General features: G+C 59.4%; 3 protein-coding genes across 5 annotated transcripts; 2 read left to right on the plus strand and 1 right to left on the minus strand.

Moving 5' to 3' along the window:
* Window positions 1–19: 19 nt before the first annotated feature.
* On the plus strand, window positions 20–2,650 carry LOC107208607 (PHD finger protein 13-like). Its single transcript, XM_015637104.2, has 4 exons — window positions 20–318; window positions 620–1,232; window positions 1,550–1,588; window positions 1,704–2,650. Exons 1-4 carry the CDS (start codon window positions 91–93, stop codon window positions 1,928–1,930), a joined length of 1,107 nt encoding a protein of 368 aa, XP_015492590.1. The 5' UTR covers window positions 20–90; the 3' UTR covers window positions 1,931–2,650.
* Window positions 2,651–2,820: 170 nt separating this feature from the next.
* LOC107208549 lies at window positions 2,821–5,997 on the minus strand. Of its 2 annotated transcripts, none has more exons than XM_015637032.3 (2): window positions 5,641–5,997; window positions 2,821–4,690 (listed from the first exon to the last, which is right to left on the minus strand). In XM_015637032.3, the coding sequence occupies exon 2, from the start codon at window positions 4,664–4,666 to the stop codon at window positions 3,542–3,544; it is 1,125 nt and encodes a 374-aa protein (XP_015492518.1). In that variant the 5' UTR covers window positions 4,667–4,690; window positions 5,641–5,997; the 3' UTR covers window positions 2,821–3,541. The 2 variants fall into 2 exon arrangements, with proteins under 2 accessions (XP_015492518.1, XP_015492517.1); XM_015637031.3 differs by lacking the exon at window positions 5,641–5,997 and adding an exon at window positions 5,115–5,223.
* A 2,738-nt stretch (window positions 5,998–8,735) lies between these two features.
* Window positions 8,736–20,568, plus strand: VWA5B2 (von Willebrand factor A domain containing 5B2). 2 transcript variants are annotated; one of them, XM_015637012.3, is made up of 22 exons: window positions 8,736–8,946; window positions 12,221–12,374; window positions 12,751–12,912; window positions 13,236–13,461; window positions 13,567–13,721; window positions 14,136–14,267; window positions 14,375–14,499; window positions 14,627–14,803; window positions 14,885–14,995; window positions 15,119–15,321; window positions 15,615–15,729; window positions 15,805–15,990; window positions 16,082–16,241; window positions 16,317–16,606; window positions 17,680–17,905; window positions 17,991–18,335; window positions 18,409–18,546; window positions 18,628–18,747; window positions 18,976–19,053; window positions 19,249–19,318; window positions 19,541–19,649; window positions 19,922–20,568. In XM_015637012.3, exons 2-22 carry the CDS (start codon window positions 12,236–12,238, stop codon window positions 20,528–20,530), a joined length of 3,876 nt encoding a protein of 1,291 aa, XP_015492498.1. In that variant the 5' UTR covers window positions 8,736–8,946; window positions 12,221–12,235; the 3' UTR covers window positions 20,531–20,568. The 2 variants fall into 2 exon arrangements, with proteins under 2 accessions (XP_015492498.1, XP_015492497.1); XM_015637011.2 differs by having other exon boundaries at window positions 8,863–8,946; window positions 13,236–13,449.
* Window positions 20,569–20,730: the final 162 nt, after the last annotated feature.

Here is a 20,730-nt window from a genome sequence, read left to right on the forward strand (position 1 = left end):
CCGCCCAGCCCCGCCACCACCCCGCCGGCATCTGGGTTTAAAGGGAAGGGCTGCGTTTGCCTCGGCAGATGATGAAGCGCTACGGGAAGGATGGATGTTTGGGTGACCTCGATACTCTGTGCTTGTAAAACGGCCGGTGGTCCAGGGCTGCCGCCAGAGCCAGCTGTGATGTCGGCTCGGTTGGGATATCCGAGGAGTTTAATCCACTCGCGGTGTTTCTTGCAGCCACTTCAGAAACGGCGGAGAACAGTGGAGGATTTCAACCAGTTCTGCACCTTCGTTCTGGCCTATGCAGGCTACATCCCATACCCTGAAGAGGTAAGCAGGCTTGCAGTGTTCCTCTACAAAGACACTGGTTCTCCTGGTCTCCCTGCCATGTGCAGACACAGCTCCTAATCTTAAAGAATCATGGATTGGTTTGGGTTGTGAGGGACTTTAGAGATCATCTATTTTCAACTCCTCTACCATGGGCAGGGGTGCCACCCACTAGATCAGGTTACTCAGGGCCCATCCAGTCTGGCCTTGAACTTTGGGTAGACACTGCTGGAGAGTCATTCTCTCCTTATCCCAAATATATGTGCTCTGGGTCTAATCCCTCATTTTCCCATCCTGTCACTAGTATGTGCCCTGGACCCACGGAGGCAGCATGAGCCCCCAGAACAGCACGGGAAGCACTCAGGACAGTGATAGCTCGACCTCATCTCACTCCTCTGATGGCCACATCCCAATGGACAGTAGGAAGAGCAGGAATGCTGTGGCCAGGGGGGCTGTGGGCAGTGGCCTGCTAATGAACAGCCCTGCCTTTTCCACCGCCTTCTACAACGTCCGGCCCCAGCAAATCAAACGGAAGAAACCACCAGCAAAGAAACGCATTTTGGAGCAGGAGGTGAAGAAGAGGGTGCCGCTGAGTGCTTGGAAGGACTTTGGGGCAGAGCAGGATGGGGTGAAGCAGCTGGCTGCACTGGCAGGACAGCTGTCTCCTGTGAAAGAGGAACTGTTGGAGCCTTCCCTCAACCCGCCTGGGGACCCCCAGCCCAGCTCCCTCCTGGAGGAACCGACAACGGAGGAGAAGAACTTGATGTATGGAGCACAGGGAACTGAGAAGCCAACAGATGATCCTCAGCTTAAGGAGCATGATGCCTTCTCTGGAGAGAGGAAAAGCCCTAGTCCCTGTCATACCTTGGACCAAAGCACAGGGGAAGATACAAGCAGAGAGACCTCCCAGCTCAGTGGTAAGTGTCTGGGGGACTGCAGAGGGCCCCGTTGTGCTGCAACCAGTGCCAAACGTTGTCCTTCCCTCAGCTGGAGCCACCCTTGCTGGCCACAGGGAGGGCCTGTCGATAGCCCAAGCTTCTCCCAGCAAGAGGAATACTTTTGGGACCTGGGTGGGTGAAGAACAGAGGGCAGGGAGCTGACCTGCCCTTTGGTAGCTGTGTTCTGCGGAGCAAGTAGTGCAGACCTGAAACAGGTCTGAAGTGGGGTGTAGGGCTGCCTTACTCATCTGTTTGTTTTTTTTTTTTTCTCTTTTTTCCCCCTTTTGCAACTTTAGCAGTCGAATTCACAGAAGTTCCCAACACCAAAGCAGAAGGTGAGTGGGGGGCTGTCCCATTTAACACCAGTAGAACTGGCTAGTCTGGCCACAACCAGACCTGCAGCTGGTACGGTGGTGTCTGACCAGTGTCTCCCTCTTTGTCCCTGAGCAGATGACGATGCCTGGGATCTGATCACCTGCTTCTGCATGAAGCCCTTTGCAGGGAGGCCCATGATCGAATGTAATGAATGCGCTACCTGGATCCACCTCTCTTGTGCCAAGATCCGCAAATCCAACGTGCCTGACATTTTCATCTGCCAGCGGTGCCGGGATGCCAAGCAGGAGATTCGCCGCTCCAACCGAGCTCGGACAGTGCCCCGCAAACGCCTCGTTGACTGATGCTCCTGCAGAGCAGGAAGGCTGGGGGTCCCTTTTTAACCTGAAGACTTAGACAATCAATGCACTGGCAGGGGAGGGGCTGGGACACAGGGCCGGACTGTCCCCCTCACACCTCTGGCCCCTGAAAGCTGCCCTGCGTGTGCTCCCTGAGGATCATATTGGCCATAGAGCTCGGTTATCCCAGAAGTGTGCGGGGGATAGGAGGATGGTCCAGATGCTCATCCCTGTGGGTGGTATGTTGGTGTTTGTGATCTCCTGGGGCCCCACATGCACTAACTGTTGGATCCCACCTCCTCCTCACAGCCCCTCCAAAGAGCCCTGCCCATGTGCCTTCTGCACTTTCCCTGGGGGATGCAGGCCCCACTCCTGTCCTGGTGACACTCAGCTCAACCCCCACCTGCCAGTCCCCATGACCATAATTCTTAACTGGGTACTTTCCTACTTGCACATCTGGTTACTGTGGGACCACAGCAGGGGGCAAGGTGTGGGACAGCCCCCTGTCACACAGCAGCCCCCAGGCTCGTCCCTGTGCCTCTCTCCTCCTGTGGAAAGCCTGGGCCCCAAAAGTGCTTTATGTTTTTATAGTTACTTTGTATTATAGTTAATTTGTATTATAGTTACTTTGTATTATAGTTAATTTGTATTATAGAAAATTCTGGTCCTTGCCCTGTGGAGTGTGACTGGAGTCTTATGTATATAATAAATACTTTTGCCATAACAGCGGTGGCTTTGGCATAGGTCAGTGACCTTGGTTCTCATGTCCCTCGGGAACCCAAGTGGTCCCCTGCTTCCCTTCTGCTGTGGCTGGGAGGACACCTGGTGTAGTGACACCTCAGCCCTGCTATTCCCCCAGATAAATCCCAAGCTGCAAAAACAACAGGAAACGAGCAGACCAGTGCATCTATATTTAATTTAGCAATGACCGCCTCCCCACACTGCTGCAGTTTACAGGGATGCTCCATGGGTGGGCTTCTGGAAGTGCATGGCCTGGGGGACAACCTCTTTAGTGGGAATCGCGTTCCAGAGCCTGCAGGCATCTCACAGGGAGTGTCAAGGGTTATTCCGCAGAAGCAGCAGGTCCAATGGCTCAGGGAGGAAGGGTGTCCATGTGCCCTTGGTCTGATGCTTTAGGCACATCACTGACTCAAAAGAAGAGTTTTGCTCTTGTGCTCCGACAAACCTTCCTTGTCTCTTGTCTCCACTCTGGAGTGCAGTTAGAAATTAGTCCCGACAGCAATTGAGGTGCCAAAGGCTCCAGTTTTCTCCACAAAATAAGCCTCTAATTCCAACACAGAGCTATCATTGGCTTCATTTGCAGATCCAGAGGTGTGCCTGCTTCCATTAGGCATGCTGTTGGGACAGGTGGGGGATGCAGTGAGGGCGACAGGACAAGAAGGCTCTGGGGGCTGCGTGCTGACCTGGTTGGGGCAGCAAGAAGGCACTGTTTGTGGGGACCCTTACCAAGCAGGGTCCTGCTGGTACAACTTTTCAGTTCTAAGGCTCTGAACGGTTCAGGAACAGCAACTAACCTGGGGGTAACTTCTATGCTAGGGGACAAAACTGGAGTTACGCAGCCAAACAAGTACCCAGTTGAGGTAGGCCAGCAATGGTCTACTCCTCCTTGGCCAAGACAGAGCTGCTTGCCTTCTGCTCCAGTTGGGGAATCACTGCCTCCGTGTAAAACTTCTCCAGCTTGGGCACTGTCTTCCCCCAGAACTCCCTATCAAACTCCACAGGGACCACAGCCGTCTCCTTGTTGGTGTGCACCACAAAGTCGGCCTTCTGGAAGCCAGTGGTTCCCAGCTGACACTGGACCTGGGTAAAGTAGGGATGATTCTTCTTCAAGGCGTAGGAATCCCCATCCACCTCCAGGCAGAAGTCCTTGTCCTTGCAGGCCTCACGCACTGTCTTGTTCCTGTGCTTGTAGGGACACTTCACCTCCAGCAGCCCCAGGTCCTTCCCTGTGGCTGCATCCTTGATGATCCCATCCGGGCTGGCAGCAAGCCACTTCTTCTCCGGGTGAATGAAAAGGCCACAGTCCTCCACTTGCACTGGCTTTCCCCCCTTCTGTGATTTCTGCTTGTAGGCCTCCACAGCCACCTTCTCATTGCGGATCCCCCAGGACATGGCTGGGGTCTGCACCTTGGAGCCAGAGCTCACCACCTCTTTTAGGTAGGACTTGGGCACCTCGTCTGTCTTGTTGTTGGCAAACTTGCTGTTGGCAATTTTGGGGGCCATGGAGGCAGTGATGCGGTTCTCCCGCCACTCGTACCACTTGGGGTTGTTCTGCTGGCCCCGGGTCTCCTTCTCCACCCTCGGGATGTCCTGGCTCTTTACAGGCAGCAGGAACTGGTCACAGGCCTTGCTCAGGTCAGCCCCAGGCTGCTTCTTCTGCGGGCACGGGTCAGTTCTGGTAGGACCAGCGGCTCCCTTGGCATCAGGCACCTTCTGCGTTGTAGAACTCCTGGTGGGTGCTCTGCTCTTTTCCCCAGCATCTCCTCTGGCTCCACGGGATGCTGTGGATCTTGGCTGAGCAGAGTCTGCCTTTGTCCCCCGCCCCTGCGTGGGGGTGCTGGCCTTGGCAGCCGAAGTGCTCCGGGACTGGCTCCCTGCAGCTGGGGCCTTGGCCCGGGCAGCTGAAGTCGAAGGCGGGGGCGCAGCGGGGGCAGTTTTGGAGGCGGTTGTGGCCGGTCGGGGGGATGATGTGCCAGCAGACTCCTTCCTGGGTCTCCCCATTGCTGCAAGTCAGAGGATCTTACACTGCGGACATGGAATAAAGTTTAACGCAAATCTTCACAACACTTCTTTCCCTTTTCTTGGCCCTCCCTGCCAGAACTGCTACTCCCACACCTTCCCTCGGCTCACGTGTCACGGGGATTGGCACCTGGCCTAGCTGGGGTGCTTGTTCGCACCCCCCTTCCCCGCAGCCCAGCCCCGAGGGTAGGGCGGGGGCACAGCGGCTCCCCGGAGCCACCTCTGCCGGGACGCGGCAGCGCTGCCCGCAGGAGCCACTTTTGCCCGGGGACCAGGCGCCTTCCCCGCGGGCCCATCCGCTCGCCCAGCGGGGACACCGGACAGGCGAGGGGGGCGGGAACCCGCACACCCCCCCCGGGAGTCCCAAGTGCTCTCCGTAACCGCGGTGCGGAGCTGTCCCGGCCGCCCCTCCCGGTGCTGCCGCTCTCACCGCTCCTCCCGCTGCCGCCGCTCCGGACTCGCTGCCCGCCTTCACCACAGCCCGCCTTCACCACAGCCCTCCTGCACCGCCCGCCTTCACCACAGCCCGCCCGCACCGCCTGCACCGCCCGCCTGCACCACGTGCCGCAGGGGCGGCGGCCCGAGGGGAGCGGGAGGGCGGGCTGGGGGTGCGGGGCTGGGCGCAGCCGCCGGCCAAGCTCCCGGTCCCCGCTAGAGGGAAGCAGCCGCTCGGCCATTCGCGCCGCGGGATGTGCCCGGGCATGCCTGCTCCGCTCCGGCCCGACATCCCTTCGCCTTCCCGCGCATCACGCCGCCCCCGCGACCCCCGAACATTTTAGGGCGAGCTGGGGACAAACCTCGCAGGGCAGGGGTCCCAGCCCGGCCCTCGCGTAGCCCCTGCCCGCACGTGGGCAAAGGGCTGAGCCTCTTGAGCTCCACTGTGAAGGGACAGGCTGACCTGACGGGACCCCGCCGACCCCCGACGGCCCAAGGCGGTGTTAACCTCCATGTCTCACCTCGAGCAGACGTTCGGGAGAAGGGCAGGAAGCTGGAGCGGCGATACCCAGCCTGAGCACCCGCTGTGCGGCTGTGCTGCCGTGTGCGGAGGGTCCCGGCGCAGGATGGCACAGCACGATGCGGAGTGGCCACAGCACGATGAGGGGTGGCACAGCACAATGAGGGGTGGCAAAGCACAATGAGGGGTGGCCACAGCCCCGCAGACACAGCCCCACCCCCGAGCCTCGCAGGGGGCTCGCCCGCCGTGCAGGAAGAAGAGGCGGGCGTCACCGGCACGGGAGTTTCGGGTTCCTCAAATCCGGGCAGTTTCGTTTTCTCCTGAGAGCCTGGTGCCAGCGAGCGAGCCCCGGCGGGGAGACTGCTGCGAGATCCCCTCGGGCCCGCCTCTCGGCTGGGAGCCCCTGTTATCTTCGCCTGCCGAACACAAATCCAGCAGCCACCAGTGTGTGGCCTGGGTCTGTCAGAGCCAGCCCCACAGGGCCTTCCAGCCCCTCCATCTACCTCTGCCAGCATCCTGGGAAGATTTCTGTTAGGCAGGCTGGAGTGCTGGCAGCATTCCCAGCCCCTCTCCCCAAGGATCCCAGATGTCTCCACCAGCCATCTCTATCTCTGCTGATGTGTTGTTTCATTTCCTCCCTCCAAGCCCCTGTAATACCCTACAAGTGGGCAGAACAATATTACACAGGTTAAACCAAAGTGTGCCTGATTTTGACCAGAAACACCACTAGCACCTTCCTACTCCATGGCTGTCCATCCTCAGGATGTGCTTCAGTTCTTGTTTATTAAGGAGCAGCTAAGCAGGACCCCCCCGCCCCTCTCCCTGCAGGCAAGCTCTCTGCCTGTGCAATCTTCAGCGAGGTTTGAGGAGCTGCAGCTGCATTGAGCACAGTTGCTGCCAGCCTGGGTTTTGGGTTATTTCCCAAAATTACTAAATTCACACTAAATTCACAGGGCTTGTCGGCTACTCAGGACCTGAGAACATCTGTAAAATCTCTGTGGTCTGTGCCCCCTCCAGCAAGCCCTGTCAATGGGTGATAATTCAGCTCAAGGAAGAGGTGATTTGGGGATAAATACCCAGATTCTGATTGCTCCCTTGGGTGGTGCTGCAGCTGCTAGTGAGGTGTTACTGGGGTGTGAAAATGGAGCCATTGGGCTGAGCTGGGCCTCTGTTTGCAGAGTTTCGCACGTCTTAGCTCTGCTGAAGAGCAATGCCAGCTCTCCAGGTCTATTTGTGTCTGCGATGAACTGCTGGAGGGAAGCTGTGACAGTGCAGAGCAGGGACACAAACACTCGGTGCCTGATGCTGCTGGGAGCAGACTGGGATGGAGCCTTTGTGTGTCTCCTGCTGAAGGTTGCCAGCATGCCGGGGGAGGCTCAGCTGTGTCCCCAGCGCTGCACATGCCGCTGTTATTCACCTGCTGTCACGCCAGGGCCGACGTCTGGCGCTGTGGGCTGGCCAAGCTCCATCACCCCGGTTGGTGGCACTGAACCAGTGCTCACATTTGGATGCTTTTCTTCGCCTCAGCTTGGCCTAGAAATGATATCTCAGAGAAAAATCAAAGCTTATGGGTTTTTTTTCTGGGGCTGGAGTGGCTCTGGCGCTTGCTGTGATGATGGGAGCAGGAGTCCCATGCAGGCTGTGTGGATGTGTTGTGGTGTGTGGGGGGCCTCCAGCAGCTCCCAGAGCTGGTGGCTGTCACGGGGGGATAACACATGGATTATCATCCTTCTCCTGTGGTCATAAAGGAGAGGGAAGGGGAGCAGCTGCACACTTCAGCTCTCCTCTCTGCACCAGGAGGGGAAGTGATATGCCATGGGGCATCTCACATGAGGGAGGGAATGGCTCAGAGTGCTCTAGCAAGGGGCCCTTGGGATGCACAGAGTGCCTCTTGGCCAGATAATTGTTGACTAAAGCTCAGGGTGAGGGGTCAGGAAGGAGGAGTGCATCTCTCGCTACCGTGTGCAGCAAAGGGCATCTTCCACTGACATTTCGCTCCGTTGCTCCTCCTGCTGTCACCTGTGAAACCCGTGTCAGGGAGCTGAAGATGTAGTGGCATATGGGTCAGCTCAGAGGTGAGGTCTAAAAATACCTGCTGAGGACTGGGGACTGCTCCCCTTGTGGTGCTGCTGGATTTTTCTGCCCCAGTTTGTGCCTGGACTGGCTCCAGGTTCGGTGTGGCTGTGACGGTGGGTTCTGTGGTGCAGGAGGTGGGGGGGACTCCTCTCGGTGTGCTCTATAAAAAGCTGCAGCAGCACAGTCCTATCTATAGCACAGGGAGCTGCCTGGGAAAGGCAGGGCAGGGATTAGCCCAAATCTGATGGATTTCTCTGGTCCTGCTTGGGAACATGGGGCTGTCGGTGGCTGAGGGATTCCCAGTGCGCCCTGAGCTGTGAGATCTCCCTGCCAGCAGACATGTCCTGACTTTACTGGGATTTTCCTGACTGCCTGCACCTTCCCCAGGGGGGTTTATTGTCACACTTGTCACCCAAAAGCTGGGCTGTCCCTGAATCCCCCCTCTTTCCTGCTCCTCAGGGCTGTGATTTCACTGCAGCCCAAGGAGGCTGATGAGGAAAGCCCAGTGGTACCCCAGGGCATCTGGATTTGGGGTTGATATTGAGCATCTGCCTGTTCCCAGTCATTTTGTTACGGTCTCGGGGCAGCTGAGACCTTTCCTAGTGAAGCTGGTTGTGACACTTGTGGCCAACATGATTTGTACCGGAGAGTTCAGCTGGTTGATGGGGGCTATTTTGCCCCATGATCTGTGGTGGGGGCACACAGGGGGGTGGTTTCGTGCCCCAGTCAGACAAAGCCTGTGGTTTTCCTTACTGCAGCATCACCAAGGGTCTCACCAGCACCCTAGTTTGCCTGGACATTGTTATTCTGTGGGTACAGAGCAGCCCACAGCCATGAGCTCTGCTCTTGACTGGTGTCTGTCACTCTCTGAGGGTGTTGGCTGTCCCCTGAGACCCCCAGCGTTCCCCGTGAGAGCATCCCCCACCCCCCCCCCCAGGGTGCCGGTATAGGGAGTGTGTCTCTTTAATGAGGCTGGGCTTGGAGCAGCTCTGCTGCTGGCACAGGGAGTGAGGGATGGAGCGAGGGCGGTGAAGGAGCCAGTGCCAGAGAGGGAGCCTGCAGCAGGGAGAGGCGGGGAAGGACCGCTCATCCCTCGGGTACCGCAGCCACCCAGACAGAGGAACAGGGAAACCCATCCGCAGGGAAGAAGGCTCTGCAGAAGGCAGGGACCCAGCGGGTACTGAAAGGAGCCTGCAGCCTCTGTGTCATCCTCTTTCTCCTCCTCCTCCAGGTAAGGACCAGGGCCAGGGGCAGGCAGGGCAGGGTTCATGGTGGCCTGGGACCCTGGGGGTGTACCGCAATTCCTCAGTGTCCCAGGGTTGCACATCTCCTGTCAGGGCAGCTCTGGGTCATAGGAGGGGTGAGAGGTGGAGGTGAGACAGCAGGGCCACAAAAGTGCTGAAATCACCATCCAGCAGCGGCTGGACAGGGCTGGCTCCAGTAACTGCTGGGAACGTGCTCCAGGTTATCAGCAACCGGTCCCTGAGCCATGCCACAGCTGTCCCGAGCTGGAGGACACTGGGACCCTTCTGTGGGACTGCCCTGCCAGGATTTGCCCTTGTCAGGGGAAATCTGTGTGGCTGAGACTTTTCTTTTGTGGGGGTACCTGTGTTAGGGCGCATTGAGGGCAAGTAACTCCTGTTCCCTGACACAAGGATGGGTTTTTCCAGGGGTTTTAGTGGCTCTGGGAGGCAAGAGCAGGAGTGCAGGTCCTGGTGGTCTTGGATGCGGTGTCGGAGTCAGGGTGTGAGTGCCAGCTTGCACGCACGTGTGCAGTGGACTCTGCTCCCTGTTCCCACTCCTCAGCAGACAAAGCAGGAGGCACCACAGGCTGGAGACAGTCCTTTGCCCCATCCAGCAATTCCTTTCCCCTTCACTCCTCTTTGGGCTCTGTGAAGTGGTGTGTCCCATGGGAACAGGGCAACAGCACCATCACCTCCTGGCTCCATGGCCTTCTCAAAGCTCCAGGAGTTGGGATGGACCCTGCTCTCCTGCCTTTGTGCCCCGTGGGATGTCTCACAGGGAGGGGAGGTCAGGGAAGCAGGGGGCAACGCAGCTGAGCAGCAGGGGCAGCAATGGCTCCTCACTCCAGGCACTCTTGTAGGGGCTTGGGCTCCTCTCCTTTCATCCTTTCTCTTGAACCTGCCTATGCATCTGTCACCAATGGAAATTTCCTCTGGGTTTGCCTGTGTTGGGTTTGGCCTCTTCCTTCCCCTGGACCGTGCTGAACCCCAGCTTGGGTGGCTGTTGCTGCACCAGGTGAAACTCTGACAACTCCCCAGGCAGCTAAGGAGGGTCCACTGGGCTCAGGCACCTGACTCCCTGCAGCAGCCTTGCTGGAAAACACAGCCTGCCCACAGGCAAGAAGAGAAACATTGGTTTATTCTGACCTAGGGAAGAGTCAGCTCCTTCTTGCCTTCACAGATGGTTTTTAGCTGCCAGCACAGAGCTACCCCCAGACTGCTGTAGCCCTTTTTTATTTGGGTTGTTGCTGGTCAAAGCAGCTTCTGCAGGTGGAGGTGGAGGGGAGGAAGAAGAGAAGGCTGTGAAGGTACTGGAAATCATGCTGAGGATGGGGAGAGGTCTGGGGAGACCTATTGGTGATGCCACATCAGCATCTGGGGACAAGTTGCTGCCCCAGGGAAAGAGGATGAAGAGGCTGGGGTGAGGAGCATCATGTCTGGTTTTATTCATTACCACGGGGCTTAGAGCAGCCAGCACAAAGCGTGGCAGGGCCAGATGGGGCCTGTTTACTCTGTGAGAGTAAATGTAAAGAGAAGTGATAAAAAGCAGCCGGGACAGCTTCTCCAGTAAGTCCCTGGTAAACAAGCTGGCAGTGACCCGGCCGACAGGTGGCACGGCAAATAGTGGGCACGTTGCTGAGCATTAAACTGGGTGCCTTGGGAACAAATTGAACAGCTTTTGGGGAGAAATATGTCTTTAATGGCTCAGTGTGGCTGGGTAGGAGGCATCCTGGTCTCCAGATCCCATCTGGGTGCTGGGGTCAGGACAGGAACCAGCTGTTGCAGTTCCAACTATGGAACTGCAAGTGTGGAGGAACAGCAGGCTGAGCAGGGACCCTGTGCCACCTCGTGTGCTGGGAGCACAGTTTGGGGGGCACAGCAGTGCATGCAGCATCCTGCACAGAGGGTGGAGGGTTGGTGATGATGGGGCGTGGTTGGGTGGCCAGGATCTGCCAGCATAACCCTGCAATGCCAGTTGAGCTCTCCTCTGGTGTAATGGACTGATTTTCCTGGGATGCAGCCACGTTGCTAATGCACTTCTGTGCTTCTCCAAGGCTCCCTGCTTTGTGCCAGCTGAGAGTTTGGTCCTGGTGCTGCCTCCAAGGATGTAGCCCTGCTCTGCTTTCAAGGATGCTCTGTGAGAGGTGCTTTGTGACCACACCCTGAGCCTCCCGTTACCAAAGCTCTCACGAGCTGTTCGCAGGATGAAGGCCACTGGAGTGGGGGCACCAGATGGCTCACTTGTACCTGGCTTTGTCCTTGCCCCGGGCACACTGTGTGCTGGAGCACCAGCACATGGTGTGGGGCCGGGGCCTTGCTGCTGCTGGGTCACAGGTGCTTGGGGCAGAGCAGAGGTGCAGACCCCATGCACACTGTCCACAGACCCACACAGCCAGGGGTAAGGCTGACAGGAATATTTTACACAAATATTTGATGGCACAGGGTGGGCTGATGTGGGAGAGATGCCTTGACTCCAGACAATTAATTGTGATGGTGCCCCTGGGTGTTTTTCCCAAGGGGAAGAGAGGTGTGGAGTGGGTTAGCGCCATGGCTGGAAGGCATCCCCAGCCACCTCTCTTCCTGCCAAAAGGTGGGACCCCAGACACATCCATTTCTGGGCAAAGAAGGTGATGATCATCCACTTGTCAGGCTCCACCCTGCAGTGCATTCCCCCCTGTGCTGTTCTTCCGTGCAGCACTGACCTTGTTGTTAATTATTAAACCCCCAGCAAACACTGCTCGCTGCTTTGTCCTAGTTACACTGTGGGCTTCTCACCCTTCTGGTTGGCTTTTTTTTTAAAAAAAAAAAAAAAAATTACCCTGGTAACCTCTGTGGATGAATGGAGATGGGAGCATCAGATTCACAGCCAGTAAAGGAGATGACCTGGAGAGGTTCTGGAGCTGCTCTGGGGCGGCTGAGAGATGGCTGTATGCGGTTGGGCATTATCCATTCTGTCCAGGAGTCTCAGCTTGTATGCCAGGGTTTGGGGCTTGCATGTAACCACTGCCCACAGGAATTTTGTTGCCCTTTCTGTGTGCTCTTGTGGCTCCAGACCTGGTTTACAGGTGGCCTGGGGTCCAAGGAGAGACCTGGGTCCAAGTCTATGTGTTCTGTGGATGCTGAAGAGCAGCCTTGGATGGGGGAGGGCTGGAGACCTGCTCCCTCTTGCAGGCTGGGCAGATGGAAATGGTTTGTGGGCAGAAGCCCCTTCCAGCTGATCCGTCCCTGAACATCCAGTACCTGCCTTCCCTGTGCTCACAGCTGCCCAGAGGGACCATGCCAGGCCTCTACACCCTCTTGTCCTGGGAGGCTCTGCCCCTGAAGAGCTCCACAGTGAAGGCTTGTGCCAACGGATACTCCCTGAGCATCACTGCTCACCTCACGTACACCAACCCCCACAAGGAGCCTGTGGAAGGTAAGGGAAGGCTATCAGGTCTAGTAGGGACCTGGCTGCCTGCACAGCCCCCTAAAAGCCCCTGTGATACTGGAGAGTATCCCAGCCCATCTGTGTCCCAGCCCCCAAACCCTACTCAGTTTGGGGAGCAGAGATGGAGGCCACTGTCACCCACTGTGGGCAGGAGGAGAGTGAGACTGAGCAAACAGAGTCCCATCACAGAAGCACGGGAGGATTTCACCCTCCCTCTGGGTTAGTGAGGCTCTGGTCGCTCCCGTATCTCACTCGCGTGCGTCTGAGCGAGTCAGACAGGCTCTCAGGGGGGCTCCCACGGGCTGCTCCGTGCCACAGCAATGGCCATGCCTGGATCTGCCTCGGGGCTCTCTCCTGCCTGCAGGCATCTTCATCTACCCTCTGGAGGAGTCGGAGGTGGTGGCCGGCTTTGAGGCAGCAGTGGGCAGCCGGCGGGTGACATTCCAGGTCCAGAACCGGCAGCGGGTGCAGGACTGCTGCCTCCAGTGCAGCCCCAGCCCCGGCCGGCTGCGCCGCTGTGCCAGTGGTAAGTGCCATGGCATGGGTGGTGCTGTTGGGTGTTCCTGGCCAGGAGGCTCAGAACAGGCAGGGGGGAAGTGTGGGGGGATATGAGGGGCTGAGAGCCACTACCAGGCCACCCCAGTGCCTGGTGTGTCTCTGTGGCTGGAGATCTCAAAGTCTCCTTTCCCCTCCCTGCACCTCTTCTGAGGCTCTGCCATCATTCGCACAGCTTTGTTACACCTGTGCTCTGCTGTCACCTTTGGGAGCAATTAGGGCCACTAATGACCTCCTTCACAACCCCACATGCCTCGCTGACCTACCCCCATCCCTCATCCCTCTCCTGCCCAGGCCACCTTGTCTTGGATGAGGACGTGGAGCGCTCCACCTTCATCATTGTCACTGGCACGCTGTGCCCGTCGGAGAGCCTGGCCATCACCCTGAACACAGTGCAGGAGCTGCCCACGCTGCCAGACGGGGCCCTGCGCCTCCTCCTGCCCCCCATCCTCACGCCCCATGTCCCCGCCGACCCCGAGAGCGAGCCGGCAAGCTTGTGTGACGACAGGTTGGCCCTATGGTGATTTTCATGGCTTCCTCAGTCTCTGCCATCCCAGGGGGGCGATGCCAATGCTGGGCGAGCAGGGCTGGGGGGCAGGAGCCATCACCCCCTCTCCCCTTGCAGCCCCACCAGCTGTTTTGGGGGGCCAGGTGCCCGGAGCCAGTCACCCACTGTGGTACCTGTGGAGAGCGTGGATGTCTTTCGGGGACGACCCTACAACCCTTTTCCTTACGAGTTCAACTTCGAGCTGCTGGTGAAGGGCCCCTGCTTGCTGGCAGGTAGGGGATGTGGCTTGAGTGTTACCAGTTGTTACCTCCCTTCTAGTGAGGGCCTGTTCCTGGGCATCTTCATGAACTCCCTCCAGGCGAAAAAGCCCTTTTCCCATTCTGTCCCTGGGGCTGGGACCCCACAAAATCATCCTGCCTGTGCCCTTGGGCAGTTCTAGGTCAGCAGCCTCTTTCCCTGGGGTGATATGATGCACTGGGGACAGGATGGGTGAGGAGGGGAAGACGGTTGGTTGGTTGGTTGGTTGGTTGGTTGGTTGGTTGGTTGGTGGGGGTGTGCTCCTTGCTGCTGGCCCAGTCAATCCCATTAGCTCTGTCAGGAACAAGCCACTGCTGTGGGGCCTGGTGGGTGGGGGGCTGAGGAGGGGGTTTGTGAGGGACTTATCTGCTGCCTTCCCTTCTCTGCAGGGCTGGAGAGCCCATCACATGCCCTGAGAGCTGACGCTGACCCCTGGGCCAGTTCTGCCACCACCACCTGTGTCACCCTAGCTGAGCCCCACCACTGTGACAGGGACCTGGAGATCATCCTCTACCCTTGTGGTGAGGGGAGATGGTGCCCTTGGAGTGTCTGAGGCATCACCACAGAAACATCCAGAGCATCCCTCAGCCCCTTGCAGCACAGCTTGAAACTCTCCTGTGCCCCCCAGAGCCCCACAGCCCCCACCTGGTGATTGAGGATGGCACCATGACATACCCCGAGTACGAGGCACACATCCGGAGCCGCCGGGATTACGCGCGGATTGCCAGGAAGGACAGCAGTGGCGAGAGACAGGTGACAGGGCAGAGCTACTGCTGCCCCAGCTGAGAGGAGGACAGGGGGAGGTGGTGGGATGTGGGTGAGGAAGACCTTGGTGTGCTCTGGAGGCTGTGAGACAGCCTCTGACTGGCCTGGCTCGCAGGTGGCTTTCGTGCAGAAGCGTTTCCACAAAGACATCTTCCCCAACCCCGTGCTGATGCTGAACTTCTGCCCGGTTGTGGAGGGCGTCCCCGGGGACCTGCAGAGCGTCACCCGTGAGATCCTCTTCCTCATTGACCGCAGCGACACCATCAGTGGCCCTGACCTTGACAAGGTCAAGGTGAGGCACGGCCATGGGTCCAGGGGTGCTCCCTGGGTGGCCAGCCTTTAGCAGCTGTCCTGGTCCCTGCTGTCACCTCAGGAGGCTTTGCTAGTGGCCCTGAAGAGCCTCCCTTCAGGAACGCTGCTCAACCTCGCCAGCTTCGGTGCTGACATCAAGCCGCTCTTCCCATCCAGTCGCCTCTGCAGCAACGTGAGTATCACAGGCAAATCCTGGGTATCCACTAACCCCTCTTTGTCCTCCTCCCGTCTCCTTGGCTTGGGGTAGGGGTTGGTGAGCCAGGGTACCGCTGCAAGGCCGGCTTTGTGCTGACAGGAGACCTTGCGGCGTGCCTGCGAGCACCTCGGCGGGCTGCGGGCGGACCCTGGCGGCACCAACCTGCTGGCAGCCCTGGGCTGGGCGCTGGCACAGCCCCTCCACCACGGCTACCCTCGCCAGCTATTCCTCTTCACCGGTGTGGCAGTGGGCAACGCAAGCAGGATCCTGCGGCTGGTGCGCAGGCAGGCCAGCACCGTCAGGTACGGCAGCGGCACCGCGGCAAATCTCGGTGTTCTCTAAATCCCCCGCGCCGTTCCCACTGATTTCTCCTTGTGCAACCTCAAATCTTACCTGCGCCTGCCCCAAGGGTGTCCTTCACCCATCGCGTCCCTCCGACCATGGGCTCAGCTATTCCTGGGGTGCCCCAGCCCAGCACGGAGCCAGGACAGCGCTCTGGCTGTCAGACATCTCTGCCCATCCCTGTTAAGGGCTCACCACTGGGTGTGCCAGCCCCAGCCCAGCTGTGGTTTTCCATCCCCTGGCTCTCCTGCAGGTGCTTCAGCTTTGGCATGGGCCCGCGGCCGTGCCGGCGGCTGCTGAAGGCTGTGGCCAAGGTGAGCCGGGGCCGTGCGGAGTTCCTGAGTCCGGCCGAGAGGCTGCAGCCCAAGGTAAGACCCAGGCAGGGGCGTGGGGGGCACTGGGGACACCGCTGTGTCTGACACTGTCTCCACTCGCCACCCCAGCTGATCAAGTCCCTGAAGAAGGCGATTGAGCCAGCCATCAGCGACATCACCATCGACTGGTACGTCCCTGACAGTATGGAGGCTCTGCTCTCACCCACCGAGCTCCCGGCCCTCTACCCCGGTGACCGCCTCATCAGCTACTGTGTCCTCTACAGCATTGCCCGCTTTGGTGGCAGGCGCCCGCTGGTACGACGGGCACTGGCCTGGGGAGGATGGCATGGTCCCAGTGCATGGTCCCCCTGACTGGGGAGCTGATGGTGTCCTCTCTCTCTCCTAGGGCCCGGAAGGAGCTCGGCAGAGCTCCCGGGGTTCAGCCTTTCTCTCCCAGCAGGAAGTGCCCAGTCCTGGGGAGAGCCACCAGCCATCCCAGAGCAACCCAGGAACTGGGGATGCCTCCCTGGAGCTTTTTGCTGGAAGTACAGAGGTGTCAGAGAGGAGTGAGTGGGGTCCAGAGCTGGGGCTGGGGCAGTCCTGGGAGCCATGGGCTGACAGGGTGTGTGCTCACCGGGCAGGTATTGATCCTGTTTCTGGAGGAGACATCTGGAAGCGGATTTACCAGCCCTCCTACATCCAGGAGCAGTACGTCCTGACACACTGTTCTGTCAGCACTGACCGCAGCCAGGGGCTGCTCTCCCGCAGCTCCACCAGCAGCGAGTCCACTGGCTCCCGGGATGTGGCCCCCGAGGGTGGCTCCTCGGCTCCTGGTGCTGATGTCACCTCCCAGCAGGGCCAGAAGAGCCTGTCCCTCTGTGAGTCCTCCACCAAATCTGCCCCACTGCCCTCTGCCCCAGCTGGCACCAAGGTAAGGATACCAATGGGGTGCAGGGGCACATGGTGTGGGGGTTGTTCATGGCTTAGCTAGAGCCTTGCTGCCCTGTTATGCCCAGGCATCTGCCCACTGGGTTGGGAAACAGAGTGCTGTAGCCTGGATTTTAAGCAAGGATCAGCAATAGATGCCATGGGGATGATGTTCCTTGGGTGGTCTTGCTCTATTGAAGTGGGACAGCTGGGGACCAAGCAGCTGGTCCGTTAGTGTCCCTGGCCAGCAGTCAGCTGAGGGTCTAACAGACCCCTGAGCCAGCTCGGTGACACCTTAAAGCTGCAGAAACCAAAGGAAAATAGCTGGGCTGGCATCATGTAACAAATCTGGGCTGGAGAGGAAGGGCTGGCTGCTGGGCTTCAGCCCTCAGCCAACACTGCCAGACGCTTCATTAGCAATGGGCCACATCCCTGCTGCTTCATACCTGGCTTTAGAGCCCAGCTGGGTCACTGGGATGGGGAAAGGCAGCTGCCCTGGTGACGATGGCCCCAAGGTTTGGTGAGGCCAGCTGTCCCCCAGGACCAGGACACACTCCTTCCCAATGGCACCCACTCCTGTCACACAGCAGCACAGCTGGTGACCTTTGCTGCTGAAATGTCAAGCGTAAGTGATTTCCCTGCAGAGTAAATGATCCTCCCAGCTCCCTGCTGCTGGGATGAGAGGTGGCATGGGTGCCACTGCCCTGACATGGCTTTTAGAGGAAGCATCTCAATGTAGGGACATCACTCTGCACTGGTAAATGCATCCCATTATAACACCATCCAGCTTGAACATCCTACTTAACCTCACTTCTGCACACACACAAATCCCTGGCAACTCCAGCATTAGCCTGAGTCAGTCCCCAGGGATGTTTGCAAACTCCTCTGTGGGTGCTTCCCATGTCTGTGGTGCCAGGCAAGCATCCCTGGGAGGCAGCTGGTGCCAGCCTGCAAAGCACTGGGGCTGATGACAGCCAAGGCTCCAGCCAGCAGCCGGAGAGGCGCAGGTGCCCCATCGCAGCTCAGAGCAATCTGGGCTCTCTGCTGGGCTTGCCAACAGCCTTGTCCCCACCGCAGGTCACAGTGGCCCTGAGCACAGAGGAGCTGGCACGGCAGAAGAAGGCACTGGCACGTGCTGCCTTGGCTGGGCGCAGCTTTTCCACGCCACACGGGGAGCTGGATGCCCATCGGCTCTGCCAGGCCTTGGAAAAGGTGTCACAGAAGAGGAACCAGTCCCTGGAGGGGCGGCTGGATGAGCTGGGACCCCAACCACGGCAAATGCAGCCCAGCGCAGGAGAGTCAAGTGTGTGCTGGCTCTGGGGACGAGGTTGGTGAGAACGGAGCCAGGTGCCCCTGCCTTGCTGAGCCCACCCTTTGCCGTTGCCCAGATAACCTCCTCTCGCCCACCCACCTGGACTGGGACATGCTGGTGGAGCCCTCCTACCTCTTCAGTGCCTCGCCAGCGCCCGAGCAGGGGCAGCCCAGCCTGGATGATGCCAGCATGCCCCTGCGCTGCCAGGTGGTGATCCATGCACTGCGAGCAGGCAAGCCCGTGTCCTGGGAAGTGACAGCCTCGCTGGAGTCACTGCTGCAGCCCCGGGAGGGGCCGGGCAGGGAGGACCCATCGCGGCGGGTGGCCAAAGCCTGGGACAAGCCGCTGCATCGCCTGGCAGCGCGCTCCGTCGTCCGGGACAATGAGAGCGTGGCACAGCGAGAAGCCAAGCTGGAGCAGGGTGAGTGCTGGAGCAGGGTGAGTGCTGGGGCGGCTCCTGCAGCCCCCCGCTCTAACCACATTGCTCTGGGCAGGTTTTGCCCGTCGGTTCCGCCTGAAAGCCGTGCAAACCAGCAAAGCCTGCAACGTGCCTTCCCTCTACACCCGCCTGGTGCCCGTGGATGGTGCCACACAGGCAGCCCTACCCGCAGCCCCCGAGGTGTGGGGCATAGGTACGGGCAAGGGCCTGGTGGGATGGGATGGGGAGGGGGCAGCAAGGGGACAGAGGGTTGAGGTGGCATCATCCCTTGCAGCTGGCTCAGCCAGCCGGACACGAGCTGCTGCAGCAGGGAACTGGCACCACCGGAGCTCCTCAGCGGGTCAGGGACAGCAGCAGGATGTAGAGGAGCAGGATGAGGCCCCTGGCGCTGCAGGTACTGACTTAGACCTTTATGTCAATTTGTGCTCCCCAGGGTTCTGCACAGAGACCCACAGCTGTGTGGGGCTGGGCCTGCCTAGGGTGCTGTGGATATCCAGAAAGAGGCATCTGCCCCATACTGGGGAGGGGGACGTGGCATGACAGCACAGCAGCTCCTGAGAGCAGCTGTGAGCTGTGACGCTCCCTGGAGCCTGGGGCCCCACAAGACTTTGCTCTTTTGCAGAGCGAGATGAGATTCCCAGGTCTCCAGGCAGCATCTCCTCCCCTACCTTTGGCTGGGAAAAGCGGAACTACTCAAATGGTGCGTCCATGCTGCAGGGGGCCAAGGATGAGGGTGGGAGATGGGGTACCCTCAATGCCTTGCCACAGCTGGAGCATCCACTGTGCCTGCAATACCCTGGGCATATGGGCTGAGCTGCCCTGCTAGGTACTGGGCAGTGGGACACACCTCTGGGTGCATCATGTTCCCACTGTGCTTAACTCTCCCCCCTTGCAGGGCCTCCATCCAGCCCCTCCACCACTTCCATGGGCTCCCAGAAATCCACAGAGAGCACTGCAGGTTCCAGGTGACACTGTGGGGTGGGGGGATGCAAGGGACCAAAAATGGCACGTTGTGGGGTGAGGGGGACAGTGCCACTTTTTGGAGCAGCTGGTCCCATGTCACCTGCCAGCTCCTGCAGCTTAAGTGGGGGGGTTTGGTGTTCCAGCCCCTTCCCTGCAGCAGTTTGGTGTCCAGCTGCCATTCAGGAATTCCTCCCAGTCCTGTTATCTTGCCTGTGACCCCACAGGTTTAGCCTGAGCAGGCGCAGGGGTCCCAGCCTGGTGCTGCGCCCGCAGTGCCTCAGCCCAGAAAGCGAGCGCTCCAGCAACCACGCAAGCCATGACTACCTCCCGCTGGTAAGGAACTGCTCCCTGTCCCCAGTCCCCATCCCAGCAGGGGGACCTGCCCTGCTGGGCACCAGTTGAGCCACCCAGGTCACGCCTGGCAGAATGAGCAGTGGAAGATGATCCCAGTAGGTGCTTGCTCAGCCCTACTGTGTCCTTAAATGTCTCTGGGGATCCTGGCTGGCTTTTTGGGGGGCATTAGACTGTCCCTGTGTTCCAGGGACACTCCTGCAGCCCCCGGTGTTTGCCTGTCCCCCCCACTCGTCTGTCCCCTCTCCTTGCAGGTGCAGCTGCAGCAAGCCCGGGGGCCGTTCCAGCTCACCGAGAGTTTCTCTGAAGTGGTGCAGATCCCCTTGGACCGCCTGCGCCGGGCCTCCCCCTATGCCTCCCACCGTGCCAGCCTCAGCCCTGTGTCCCCAGGGGCCAGAAGCATGCCTGAGGCAGGACCTGGAGCTGAGGAGGCTCAGGAGCCCATTGCAGCCCTGCAGCCCAGCTCGCCCACATCCCGGAGCACTTGCTCCGAGGTGCCCAGCGCAGCCGTGTGGGCGCAGGCGGACAGCGGGCACGGCTCCGAGTCCGACACCGGGCCCCACTCTGCTGCCCCCTCTGAGGCCGGTGTGAGCTGTCAGGACATGGGGCCAGAGGATCTGGAGAGTGCCAGCTGGGCCACGGCAGTGGCCTTGGCATGGCTGGAGCATCGCTGCGCTGGGTTCTTCGAGGAGTGGGAGCTGGTGGCAGCCAAGGCGGATGCGTGGCTGCAGGCACAGCGCCTGCCCGAGGGGGTGGACGTGGGCTGCCTCAAAGGGGCAGCCAGGCACTTGTTCCTGCTGCTGCGTCACTGGGACGAGAACATCAAGCTGAACATGCTGTGCTACGACCCCAACAACGTCTGATGGCCGCCCGAGGGGCCAATAAAGACACCTGGCTCCAAGCCAGCTGCACTGGTGATTCTGTTTCCAGCAGAGCTGCTGGCTCCATTCAGGCCATGCCAGGACTCACCAGAATCCTAGGAGGAGGTCACCCCCTTCCCAACCATCTCTGGTGGGAGGGAGCAGGCAGGGATATAGGAAAAGCTATACTGGAGGGATTCATG

Source organism: Parus major, chromosome 9, assembly GCF_001522545.3.
Source record: "Parus major isolate Abel chromosome 9, Parus_major1.1, whole genome shotgun sequence".
Lineage (NCBI taxonomy): Eukaryota > Metazoa > Chordata > Aves > Passeriformes > Paridae > Parus > Parus major.